Source organism: Ctenopharyngodon idella, chromosome 3, assembly GCF_019924925.1.
Source record: "Ctenopharyngodon idella isolate HZGC_01 chromosome 3, HZGC01, whole genome shotgun sequence".
Lineage (NCBI taxonomy): Eukaryota > Metazoa > Chordata > Actinopteri > Cypriniformes > Xenocyprididae > Ctenopharyngodon > Ctenopharyngodon idella.
Genome location: NC_067222.1, coordinates 1,553,006 through 1,566,698, shown reverse-complemented (window position 1 = coordinate 1,566,698; position 13,693 = coordinate 1,553,006). Strand labels below are relative to the sequence as shown.

The window sequence follows — 13,693 nt, the reverse complement described above, 5'->3', positions numbered from 1 at the left end:
CATAATATTTACTAGAGCATGATTTTTTTTTTCTTATGTGGTGGAAATGGGCTTCCATAATAGTAACTTTATATCTCAAACAACACTTTTAATATGCAAACATCAATACATGCTTTAGAAAAAATATGAGCTGCACAAATTAAATTCTAAATCTTCAGATTGTTTTGTCTGTTTTTGTCTGTTTTGTTACTGTTTTGTCTGGTAACTGACAGCATGCATAGAGCTTAACTTATATTACTGAATCTGAATCATTCTTTATTAAAAATGATTTAAATAAAACAAGCCAACAGTGAATGCAGTTGTGAATTTATTACTCATTACAGTGAACATAGCTAGATGGAACAATTTAAACACAAATAAAAAAAGGGATTTTTTTATTTTATTTTTATAAACAAAGAAACTAACCAAAAAAACTGTTCTAAACCTCAAAATGAATAAAAGGAAATTTAAAATAACTACATAAATCATACCACTGTACTGTATATCAACACCACTCCATTCCTCTCAAAGTCTCCCAGTGCTTTAAAAAAAAAAAAAACTGTCAGTTACTCAAAACACAAAAAAAGCAAACAAATTAAATGATCTGCATAAAACCCAATCACAACCATTAATTCAAAACACTTCACATACATGCCCATCTGTTTTATGATCTGATTAGTAATGCAAAGTAACATTTCCTTTGGTTCAAAAAGTCCTGTGAATGTTCAGCCTCTCAGCATTTGGTATTACATGAAACACTCTTCAAGAACATTATTCATCAGTATAAAGACGTGTTAGCTCTTATACAAAACTAGACTTCTGAAACACACACCTTTCTCACAATCTGAGAAAAACACCTTTAGTTAACAGACACATGCCAGATACACAATCCCCCATAATCCTTCTCAAATGCATCATGTCACAGTGTCTTGGTGAACATTGCACATGCTATGGTCTTCGAAGGGAACAAAACTGTTAATATGCATTAAAAGTCGCATAAAAAAGAAATTATTGCATCCATAAATGTTAATAATGTCATACTGTAAGTCAGATCAATGAATCAATGTTAATTCTAGCTTGTACAAATACAGTATACTGTACTAATTCAGTACTGTTCCCTTGTTTAAATTGCATTAAAATACTTAATATATCTGATAATTGTTCATTAGAGGCTTGAGTGATAATCAGTGATGGACGAATATATCTGCCTATTGTTTACATACATACATATATAGTAGCACTTTACAATAAGGTTTCATTTGTTAGTTAAAGGGGTCATGACAAGAGAAATCAAATTTGCCTTTATCTTTTGACATATAAGAGGTATTTGTACCATTAATACATCTGGCAAGCTCATAGCTTAAAACATCCTCCTCATTATAAACAGCATTCATTTAATCAAACTCGTTTTGATATAGCGGGATCTGTAATGTCAAAATCCAGAGCAAGACATTGACGAATAGTTTTACATCATCGCATCACAGGCCCGTCCACTGCTGTTCAGTCACTTAACAAACTTAATTTGCCTACACTTGATGTGAGTGTCACGTCTAAAGCAAATAGAAGCCATTATAGTCACTGATGCTGTCTACACTGATACAGTATACAGATGAGTGTTCAGTTTCTGACATCACACGCTTGAGTCTGCCGACAACAGGACAAATGGAAGAGTGAAAGAACGTTTAAACAGATTGTTTGGGTCTCTGTGAAGACTTCAGAAGGATTCCAAAGTCAGAAACAAATGGATGGTTTATTTCAATGGTGTCCTGAATCACACTGGAGGATTATATGTTTGTTCAGAGCATATTATTTTGTCAGCAAGGCACAGTGTAATGGAGAGTTCATAAAGAAACTTATTGACAGATGATGCAGTCAGCGGTGTTCAATCTGACAGCAGCTGTATCACAAAAAAACGTAAGTAAATGATTTCATAAATGCTTTGTCGGTTCATTTGAATAAGGCCGTTTTCACACCTATGAATTGTTTGTTTTGTTCCGAAACAGGGATTAAATTTGTTACATTGATGCATTTCCTTCTTAATTCGGTTTGCTTTCAAAAGGCAATATTTCAAAGCGTACCAAAATGTGCTTATGCAAGTCACATGCGAGTACAACTGTCCTCTTATTGGTTAGAGTTTCCTCTGCGTCATCCATTAAAATGATTGAAAAGCTCACTCCATGAGCTTACTGTGGCTTTATTTGTAACTTTTGAGACGCACGCAAACACTATATGAATGTAGCCGTCATTCCAGCTGTTAAATTATGTACTATGTTCGTATTAATACTGTGGCAAATTCAAATGTGCTCTCTCTGTATCTCTGTCTAATAGGCTGTGTCGAGATCATATATGAATGTTACAATGCAGCTAGAGCGGGAATCAAGGCTTCATTGGGACAGCATTCTCACGTGGAGGAGCGCAATTACACAACATTTTAAGATGAAGATCCGCTTTTTGGTTTTCAATTACAGCAACTAATGTGCTCACTCACAGAACCAGACACTACTGCTTTTTATATAACACATTTCTCGTTATGAATTATGATATCTTTTGGTTTGTTGGTCCGGATTGCTTGTGAACCGCTCCAGAGTTCTTTTGAAAGCGTACCGACAGAGTCTCCTTGCAGCAGATTAATTGTTTGTGTGTGTGATGGAGGAATTCCTGCCGCTGTTTTGACTCCTTTACACATTTTATAAGGTCTTCACAAGTTCTCAGCTGGTCAAAATACCATCATATGCAGGTTACGCACATACAACAAGTGCATTTATCCCATCACACAGCGCTGTTTTGGATGTTCGGTAAGTTCCGTCTCAAAAAAGGCAATATGTAATAAAAACCGACCTTTAGGTTCAGTATCTTTAGGTTTGGTGATAAAAAAACTAAGCGGACCATGTGTTTTTTTTTTGTTTTGTTTTTTGTTTTGTTTTTGGTCCGGACCAAACCAAGTGAACCGAATTACAAGTGTGAACGCACCAAAAAAATCCATGTCATGACCCCATTAACATGGGAAAATACCATTTACTGATCTTGGTTAATGTAAATATCAACATTTACTAATACACTAGACCTTATTGTAAAGTGTTAACATATATAATATGTACAGACAATAATAATAATAATAATATAAATATATAAAAGATATTTATTATCATCATCACTGGTCAGTGGTCATCATAACTGAAAAACTAATTTCGGTCAACCACTAGTAAAAACCGTTAATTCTGGCCCATTTAACCATCTGTGTAGAATATCCCTAAAAGCAGAGTCTGTAACATCATGTTGTGTAACTAGACAAAAATGACCTTAATGTGCAATTCTTCCATCTTTTACATTCTAAACCTCTTCAAAAAGGCTTTTCTTCATTAACCGTTGTGGCCGTCATTTTTTGACCCCGCATCTCAGTAGTCTGCCCTGCAGAGGTACTGCTTTTCTTTGTAAATGCTGCATGTATGCATAGCATATCTCATTTGAAAACATGCATGACAAATGGGCCCATAAAACCATGTGCTTTTCTGTATCAAAACTGTTATAAACATATTCTACACAATGTTTTGCAAGTGCCTTGTCCTTTTGTACATGTGTTACTGTGGCGATATCAAACCTCAGATAGAGTTTCCATTACATGTTGGTGTCATCAAAACAAAGAAACTGACTGTAGAAGAAGACAATTTGCACTAATACCTTCTATAGCGCCCCTTATGGTGATGAATGAGAATATAACACAATTACCATGACGTATATGTAATCCATCTTGCATTTACGTTCTCGTACTTGCGTAGAATATGTTTCGGCCCATTTTACTTGTTGCACCAAATGACTCGATACTGCGATAAAACTATAAAAATAATGCTCTGCATGTTTCTCCACCCTTAACTTCATCAACACTGACATGTGCAACAGTAACGGCTGCCACAATAATCTATGCTATCCTGCGTTTAAATAGCCTGTGTTCATACATTATTATTATAATTAATCACATTATACCCAAGAATGAGGGGGCAAATGGGATGCACTAAGAGTGGGTCAAAGGAGGTCACATGAGGTACCAAGCAGCCAATCCGGCTAGAGCAGCAATCCAGGCGGCCAACAGGACTTGACCGGAGGGATTTTTAAGCACGGTCATGGCCATTTGACAAATGTAAGATGATCCTCCACTGGCAGCTGAAACACAAAGAATAAAAACATGTAAATGGTTTAATTTCTTAGGTTTTAGGCAGGGTTTCCTGAAAAGCTAATAATTAATAAAATCAATTGTAAATTTAAAATGAATAAATAGGGCTGCACAATTAATCAAAATAAAACAGTAATAGTGATAGAGATAACTGCAAATATCAAATAAAAGGCTGAAATTTAAAGGAGTATATAATAAGTATATAATCTATCCAGGGTTATTATAATTAATTAACATAAAAGCATTAAAAAAAACATTTTTGTTACTTAAAATATAATAAAAGTTTATTTCAAAAAAAATAAAACATAAAACTTATTTTATTACAGCTAGTTGCCACTTCTCATTTTCATTTAGTTTAACCTGAAGCACTAAAATAATTAAAACTGAAATAAAAATGAATAAAAACTATTTTTCAAAAAAGTAATTTTAAAAAAAATTAAAAATGACAAAAACACATAACAGAACTACTACAACTTTAACTAAATCTAAAATGAAAAGAAAATATAAAAATATGAATAAAAAAACTATAATAGTATCACAATATTACTAAAAGAATACTGAATCTATTTGCCAAAATAAAAGTATATATTATAATTATCATCAAATATTATTTTTTACTTTGCAGTACAATTGTAATTATATTTTTCATTTTTTAATCAGAGTTAAAACTAATAATAATAATAATGATAATTTCACTTAAATATTTACAAAAAGTATTTTTATTAAACGCTTTTTATTAAAATTAAACGCTTACTAAAAAAAAAAGATTAAATATTTTATCTGATTTCTTACATCATGTGATCATTAACAGCCATCAGAGAATGGTGAATGTGTAAATGTGCCATTAATTTATTGAAATATTAATTTAAAAGCTAAGGGGGTACTTAAAGTAAATATTTTATGGGTTTCGCTGACAAAAAAAAGTTTGGGAATCCCTGGTTTATTAAGATGAATTAAGATGAATAGTCTGGTCAAGTTTACCCATTTTGGCAGCATAGTACGGACACTGACTGATGTCTCCTTGCATTTCTCCATGAGCAGGAGCGGCATCCAAAACATCATCCTGAAGGGTCTTTCCGACCTCCTCTAGTTCTCCAAAAATCTGCATGCAACACAAAAGGACGTTTACGGTTACAGATCACAGGAAACAATGAGGAAACACTGAGGAAATGACAAGCATTTAATGAAAAGCTCTTTGTCATGTGCGTCACGTCACACGGAGCGTGACAAACACATTCAACTAGATGTCACTTCAAACAATCAAACGCTTTAAGAGATGCTGGTGAGATGCGAGACATTGTTTTGACCCAGGTTTGCCCATTTAATTTCACAGTAATCTGCCGTGAGGACAAAGGACTCTATCTGCTGACGGATGAAACTCGAGCCGCACAGAGCAGGAGAGACTCTCATCTTTAATTACACGCTCTCTGATATTAACACAGTGACAGCAGGTTCAGCCGAACGGATCAGTCTAATAGAGCGACTGCAAAGCTCTCCAGATGATGACAGAGAGAGTGATTATGAACGGGCCATTAGTTTAATTCACTCAGTGTTAGTGGAGGATCTCAGAGTGAGTGCAGATATAATGATCTGCGTCACAAACAGCAGATCTTGAATTGATTGTTATCAACATCAACCTTTTAAGGACTCGTATAGTGAAGAATCAAATTTTTATTGATTATTTGACTTTCAGAACCTGAAAACATTAATCAAATGTACCAAATGTAAAAAGTAACAATAAAACAAATAATTTATTTGTAAGTTTTAAAGTTGTAGTTATTTGAATTAATTACACTTAATTAAAATGTCGCTTTATCTACTTATAAATAAAAATAACTACAAAATAAAAAAAACAATTTCTTATATATATATATATATATATATATATATATATATAAAAATGGAAGCTTGTTTCAGCTACTAAATAAAAAAGGTAATTATGACTCTCAAAATTCTGACTTTTTTCCTTACAATTTCGAGATTTAAATTTGCAATTGTGTATTATAAAGTCAGAATTGCATAATAAAGTCACAATTCTCACTTTTTTCTCGCAATTGCGGGTTTTTAATCACGCAATACTTATTTTATAAGTCAATTCTGACTTTTTTTCCTCAGAATTGCAAGGTATAAACTCACAATTTATAATTTATATCTCACAATTCTGACTTTATATCATGCAATTGCGAGTTACAAGTCAGAATTGTGAGATATAAACTCGCAATTCTGAGAAAAAAAACAAGCCTTTTTCCTCACAATTGGAAATTACATGCAATTGCGAGTTAATTTTTCACAATTCAGAGATATAAACTGACATTTTTCTGGCAACTGCGAGTTTACATTGCGCAATTTTGACTTTAAAACACGCAATTGTAAGAAAAAAAAAAAAGAGTCAGAATTGTGAGATAAAAAGTCGCAGTTATTATTTATTATTTCATGGCGGAAACAAGCTTCCATAAAATATATATAATTATAGCCTTAATTTAAAATAGGTAAATGTAACTAAAATAAAAGAAATTTTAGAAATTAATTCAATGTAATTAAATTTAATTGAGAACATTAATTGAGAAACGTCATCCATTTGCCAATAAAATAGGTAAAAAATAATAATTATTTAAAAAAAAAAAACTTATTAAAGTGTGTGTGTGTCTATGTATAAATTAATTATTTTAAAAATGTAGGTAAATGTAACAAAATAAATAAAAGCAATTTTAGAAATTAAATTAGCTGAATTGAATGTAGAAAATAAACATCATCCATTTGCCAATAAAATACATTTCCATCATTTTAATATAATTTATAATGCAATAATAATAATGAATTTTTAAAAATATATATATATATAAATAATTTAACAACTGAAATGTGATTTTTGAATTATTAATCTGAATCACTGAATCCTTTGTTTTGTTTTGTTTTTCTTAAATGGCACTCCTTGACCTCTTTAGGAAAAAAAGCCATAAAAAAAATATTACTGTTGGTAAAAAAATTTTTTGCTTCAAATAATAAAAAGAAAATATGACCCATTTTAAATCCCAAAAAACTGCTCACCTCCACGTTGAACTGAAAGGCCAGGATGGCTTCCTCCACAATCTTCTCCTTGGTGTGTGTGTCCAGCTCCAGCTCGTTCATCCGGCTGCGGTACAGCTGTTTAAAGGCCTTGGCGCTGTGGATGCCATCAAACTCATAGAAGTTCAGCCCTTCTCCTGTGGGCGGCAGCTTCATAGCGCGCTGGGCCACCTTCCTCAGCACCTGACCACCCGAGAGGTCGCCCATGTAGCGGGTGTAAGCGTGGGCCACGAGAAGCGCGGGCTGCTCATGGCCGATCTGGTGGATGCGGTCCACATAGCGCTGAGTGGCCGGGGAGATACTGATCTGATCCTCCCAGTCCTCGCCGTAGAAGAACTCCAGATCCCGAGCCAGTGCGTCACGCCGGTGGAGCTCATGAGGGAAGTAGAGCGGAGCAAACTGAGGATGCTCTTTATTTCTCTCAATCTCCTCTTCCATGGCAGAGTATGTGAAGTATAAAGCCACATGGCCAAGCTGACAACACAAACACAGATCAAGATATCACAATGAAATCAAACTAAACAGATTTCTCTTGCTCTGTGCAGTGGTAGAACTAGAAATACTATTATAGTTTTTATTAATATATATATTATATATATATACTGCTTCACAAACGATGGTCTTTTCAACAACTCTGGTTCGAACATATAAGGCTGAACACCACTACTGACAGTTTCTGACATTTTCAGTGCGTGAGATTGTCCTGTTTTGTTGTTGCTGGTGTTCTGGCAATCTGTCCTACACGGGTATGCCAGAGCATGAGCTCATTTGCATTTAAAGGGACACACACAAAAATGGCGCTTTTTTGCTCACCCCAAAAAGTGGCAATTTTAACATGCTATAAAAAATGATCTGTGGGGTATTTTGAGCTGAAACTTCACAAACACACTCTGGGGACATAAGAGACTTATTTTACATTTTGTACAAAGGGGCATTATAGGTCTCCTTTAAAATCCTCCATGACTGACTGATCCATTTACCTTGAAGAGCTCCTTGCGGATGCGTCCCTTCAGGAAGTCTTTGACAAACTCTGTGTTTTCGGCCTTCTCGTGAACTTCTTTGGTTCCTGCTGCCAACATCTCAGACAGATCTGTAGGACTGTAGGGTTGAGATGACATTAATTTAAGATGACAGTGTGTTTTTGAAACAATTATGCACTGAAACAGTGTTATTATAATATCATTGATATAATATTATAATTATTAATATTTAGATTTTTTTAATTTTCTGTTTTGTTTTTAATTTTAGTTATAATTTCTGTCAGTTTTTATTATAATTGTAATATGTCTTTATAGTTATTATGATTTTTTTTTTATTTCAGTTTTAGTTATTTTAGTATTTCAAGTCAAACTAAAAGAAAATGAAAAACAGTGTCTTGGCAACTAGCTGAAATTTAAGAAGTTTAATTGTTTTAATATTTTATTTTATTTCAGGTCACATTTATTTTATTTCAAGTAATTATTTATTTATTTATTTTTTTTTAAATAATTTTAGTTTTTGTTAACAATAATAACCCTGACTATTATAGTATTTATTAGTATTTTGAATTAGCTTTTTTTATATTTTCAGTTTTCATTTTAAGTAATTTTATGTACTTTTGAAATTTTTAGTTTAAGTTTAAGTTTTTTTTAATATCTCTATATGACTTTCATTTTTTTTCAGTTTTAGTCATTTTAGTACTTCAGCTTAAACTTATTTTATTTCTATTTTATTCAGTTTTTCATCTAATATTATTCAGCTTCATTTCATTAACAAAAATGATTTAATAGTTAACAACACTGCACTGAACATAATTCAAGTATGTTGTTTCAGGAACAAACCGATCACAGGAAATGCAGATAATGTAATATATACCTGAGGACCGTGACGCCTCCTTCCTCATACACAACTCCTCCTCCATTAGCTGTGCTCTTGCTGTTGGCAGCATCTTCCGTCTTCATAGCAGACATTCCTGTGACTTCTGTTCAATCTGTCCTGACTGATCAAACATACACATTCCAGAGCGTTTCCTTGTTACATATTTACACAGCTGACATTCCTGATCATCTGAATCTCCTGGTGTTCAAATAGATCAATTTGATACATTATTTCGATTTAAATCAATAATCATTTTTTATGAACTCTTAATTCCAAAGAATCGATCTTTCAGTCTATGCTGATTTCAGCTGATGAATGAACAAAACTTTGAATAACAATAAACCTTATGCTTTCTTACTTTTATATGAAAAAGTCTCAGCTTTCAAATTCTGTCAATTTTATTTCAAAATTCAAACAAAAAATACCATTTTGTCACTCTTTAATGTGTCGTGACAGATCGCTGTAAAGCCTCAGTTCAAGCGAAGCGGCACGTGAACATCAGAAGGTATGCTGAAAGATACAGTACAACTTACTGAAACCTATATCATGTTTCATGTAATCGCTCAATCAGTGTTTGAACCAGGAAAAGATGTCAATAAAACAGCTTGTAAACAATATGGTCACATAATATTACATTTACCTCAAAAAAAAAAAAAAACATTCAATGTCCATAAATTTGATAGTTGGAAAAATCAACACTAGTGAGGAGCATTATGCTAAATATATGCACTATTACATACTTCATTGTATTTTTCTTAACATGTTTTTCAATAAAATTGAATAAATCCTTTATTTTTTATGACAGCCACCATTTAAATGTTTATAGTTCAGAATAATTAAAGGCACACAATGTAAATTTTCGCCACTAGAGGTCGCTTATTCAAAACAATGGCATAGCTTGATGACGCCTTGATTTCGTGGAATAATGGGAGGTGTTGTCTTCACATCTACAGCCGGTGGAAAGGAATAGGGGTAGGACTCAGGCAGAAATCATGTTCATGGATGAGATTATTAATGTTACTGTAGTATAAAGCAGAGCAGGAGCGTTTGCTAATGAGAGACGAGCGCGACACACGGCTTGAGAGCAGTGGAGCTTTTATTATGGCAGTCGCCGCTTCTGCTTCTTCTGGTCATGAGCATGTGGGGTAAAGCAGCGCTGTTTATCATATTAGATACATTTGTGTGTTGAAAGTTGTTATAATGCTACTCTGTGTTCGCTCGGCGGCTGCTATGAGACACTTGTTGCGCACTGCAGTAAGCTAGATATTAGGCATGGTAAAACATGGTACTCGCGGTAAATCAAGAAAACGAGATTTAAACAATAAGACTTACTGTGTTGAGCTATATAACAATGATTAGTTTTCTGTCGATGAATTCTCTGGATTTAAACATTCTTGGAAACATTTGGGATAATGTAAGTACACCACAAGTTCTAGTGGTTTTTGGATATTTTAATCCAAAATCTTACATATTCTGCCTTTAAGTCATTAAAAATGTATCATTATAATGTTATCATTATAAAACCATCCATAAGTGTAATTTAAATGTAAGTAGCTTATACAAATCAGTTCATTTTAACCTTTAATATCATAGTAATGTACCAACTGGGGTTCCCAGTACAGTTTACAACATTAGTTAAGAGGGATTTTTTTTTTTCCTTCAGAAAATTGCCTTTACTGTACTTAATACATACGGCAATTAAATCGATATTGAATCAAATCAAAATCAGAACTGAATCAAATTGCAAGCTTGTGAATCGAAATTGAATAGCATCCTGAAATCTTTGTCAATTCACAGCCCTAATCTCTCTCTCTCTCTCTCTCTCTCTAACAATGTTTTCTATCTATCTATCTATCTATCTATCTATCTATCTGTATAACTGTTTATCTACCTACCTACTCAGTGTTATTATTGTTAACTAAACTGTTAAAACTGATTTTGGTAACTCAAATTAATGTAAAATCAAATATAATTTGATGAAAATTTTAAACTATAAAAAGTTAGACAAAAATGTTGCCTTGGCAAATAACTAATATAAATAATTTTAAGTTCAAAGCCCAAAAATTAATAAAATAACTAAAACTAAAATAAAAACAAAGCCAAATAAAAATATTTAAACAAAAAAATGCACATGAAAATGCACAATTACTAAAACTTCAACAGAAATTAAAATGAAAAATGAATATATAAAAATAAAAGCTCTATTATATTAATAATAGCAAATCAACACTGCTACCTATCGATCTATCTATCTAGGCTAATTATAATTTAAACAATATAACACAAATAAGGAAACATTCATTTCATTAAGTAAAAATGAACCTAAGTAAGCGATTATCACTCAGACTTGATTAGAAGTATGACCTCATTAAATGACATCTCATGTTTTGCCTTTAGTTTTTATTAAAATGTGTGATATATGCAGCTTAGCACTAGTTTAAAGTCTTCAGAGTCTGTCGAGGAGAGATTATGGTGTAAAAACACACAGAGCAGTGATGAAGAAACGCTCTTACCTCAAACTCAACCTCCAGAGCGCGAGCTTCAGCTATCAGTGTCCGTCCAGTCGATTGTTACAGATGACAATAGTTCAGCATCCAGTGAGGCGATTGTTCCTGAGGACACACACACTGACAGTGAGCCTCCATTCATCCAGCACACACTGAGGCTTTTTCAAGAGCTTTTGTTTGTTTTCAGGGTAAATGAAAACAGAACAAAAGAGCAGTCATGAGCATTCTGGTGTTTGCCAGTCAAAACACAATCTAATCCCGCTGTCCTGGGATCAGTATCCGTTTGAAACCTACAAGCAGCTCCAAATGGATTAAAATAATCTAGTGTCATTATATTAATTCAGGTTTTACTAAAGTGCTGACGCATGACATATCAAGGCGACACTAGCATTTATTGTGTCACCATATAGCACAAGTATGCGCCCTCATTTCCATACTTCTGAATAGAAGCCAGTACTTACAGTCGAGCTCTTCAGCAAATCCTGCTTTAGATCAGATGATATAATATTAAATGGTCCGACCAAGCTGTAGGAACGATAATATATTGGTAACTGATTATAGGAATGATCAAAAGTCGGATGCTCGTGCGGTTTTGTCTGCGGCGCTCGAGCTCTCCGTTAGAACTCAAAACAGGAAGCTGCAGGATGAAACCACGTGTCTCTCAGAGCTGATGCTTAAAGGCGCAGCGACCATTAAATGCATTTTCCCTCAATATATTTTGTGTATTGCTTACTTTTTAAAATAGTTTGTCAAATAAAACAACCATTAACTTTGTGTTTAACCTTTCCACTCTCCTCGCTTACGAGTTACAAATCTTTGCCTTGGGGGTCGAACGCTCTGCACCGTAAATGTGTTAAAGGGTTGGTTCACCCAAAAATGAAATTTCTGTCATTAATTACTCACCCTATGACATCGTTCCACACCTTCGGATAACAAATTAAGATATTTTTGATGAAATCCGTGAGGTTTTTTTTTTATCCCTCATAGAAAGCAATGCATTGCCACATTCAAGATCCAGAAAGGTACTAAAGACGTGACTACAATGGTTCAACCTTAATGTTATGAAGCGACAAGAATGCTTTTTGTGCGCAAAAACAAAACACAAATAACAACTTTATTCAACAATTTCTTCTATACCCTGTCATTCTACTTCGATGTTCATGTAGTAAACACAGTGCTGCGCTTCCGTGTTATAAGTCAGAACGCCGGCTCAAAAATTCCAGTCTGTTTTTTTTTTTTTTCAAATTTCAAATGTGACAAAACTGATGAGGTCTTGTACCATTCCGATGAACACTCAATTTTAAAAAAAAAAAATATAAAGAAAATGAGTTTCCGGTCAAAATGACCTGATGAGAGCCATAAGTGTAATCAGTGTGCACTGCTTATATACTGCATAGTTTTGCAAATTTAGTGGCCAATATCAGTATTCTGTGCATAGAGATCCTATCCTTCATTTTTATCAGTCATTCTCATTTGACATCTGTACTACCTAATGTAAACCATAAAGGCTCATTCACACCAAGAACAATATCTATAAAGATAACTATGTAATAAAAACATATTATCATCAACACTAGCGGATGATAATGTTGTGTTTATTATAATCACACGCTGCAGTTCTATCATCTGCTGCTTTAAATGCTCAAACTTTTTAAAGTCGGATCAATTCTGATTGGCTGTCAATGTTTTTATCGTTCATCAGCTGGGAAAAAATCGTTCTGAAAGTGATTCCAACGATATCGTTCATCAGTATTGCTATAGTTGTGCTGTAGACTTCCATATTCACATAAAATTAGAATGATTATTAAAGGGTTAGTTTACCCAAAAATGAAAATAATGTCATTTTTTACTCACCCTCATGCCGTTCCACACCCGTAAGTCTGTTCATCTTCGGAACGCAAATTAAGATATTTTTGTTGAAATCCGATGGCTCAGTGAGGCCTGCATAGCCAGCAATGACATTTCTTCTCTCAAGATCCATTAATGTACTAAAAACATATTTAAATCAGTTCATGTGAGTACAGTGGTTCAATATTAATATTATAAAGCAACGAGAATATTTTTGGTGCGCCAAAAAAAACAAAATAATGACTTCTATAGCAATGGCTGATTCGAC

General features: G+C 33.4%; 1 protein-coding gene across 3 annotated transcripts; it reads right to left on the bottom strand.

Moving 5' to 3' along the window:
* Positions 1-294: 294 nt before the first annotated feature.
* Positions 295-12,237, bottom strand: hmox2b (heme oxygenase 2b). Of its 3 annotated transcripts, none has more exons than XM_051888259.1 (8): positions 12,039-12,237; positions 11,584-11,682; positions 9,496-9,580; positions 9,068-9,191; positions 8,194-8,311; positions 7,196-7,687; positions 5,129-5,249; positions 295-4,137 (listed from the first exon to the last, which is right to left on the bottom strand). In XM_051888259.1, the coding sequence occupies exons 4-8, from the start codon at positions 9,160-9,162 to the stop codon at positions 4,010-4,012; spliced, it is 954 nt and encodes a 317-aa protein (XP_051744219.1). In that variant the 5' UTR covers positions 9,163-9,191; positions 9,496-9,580; positions 11,584-11,682; positions 12,039-12,237; the 3' UTR covers positions 295-4,009. The 3 variants fall into 3 exon arrangements, with proteins under 3 accessions (XP_051744219.1, XP_051744218.1, XP_051744216.1); XM_051888258.1 differs by lacking the exon at positions 9,496-9,580 and having other exon boundaries at positions 295-520; positions 3,961-4,137; positions 12,039-12,236; XM_051888256.1 differs by lacking the exon at positions 9,496-9,580 and having other exon boundaries at positions 12,039-12,236.
* Between the last annotated feature and the right edge of the window lie 1,456 nt (positions 12,238-13,693).

Bases quoted from the DNA above. Each gene is read 5' to 3' on its own strand.
- hmox2b (XM_051888259.1), bottom strand. From the start codon at position 9,162: ATGTCTGCTATGAAGACGGAAGATGCTGCCAACAGCAAGAGCACAGCT. The intron at 7,688-8,193 runs GTAAATGGATCA...TTGTGTTGTCAG, and splicing joins TCCGCAAGGAGCTCTTCAAG to CTTGGCCATGTGGCTTTATA. The intron at 4,138-5,128 runs GTAAACTTGACC...TTTGTGTTTCAG, and splicing joins GTACTATGCTGCCAAAATGG to CTGCCAGTGGAGGATCATCT.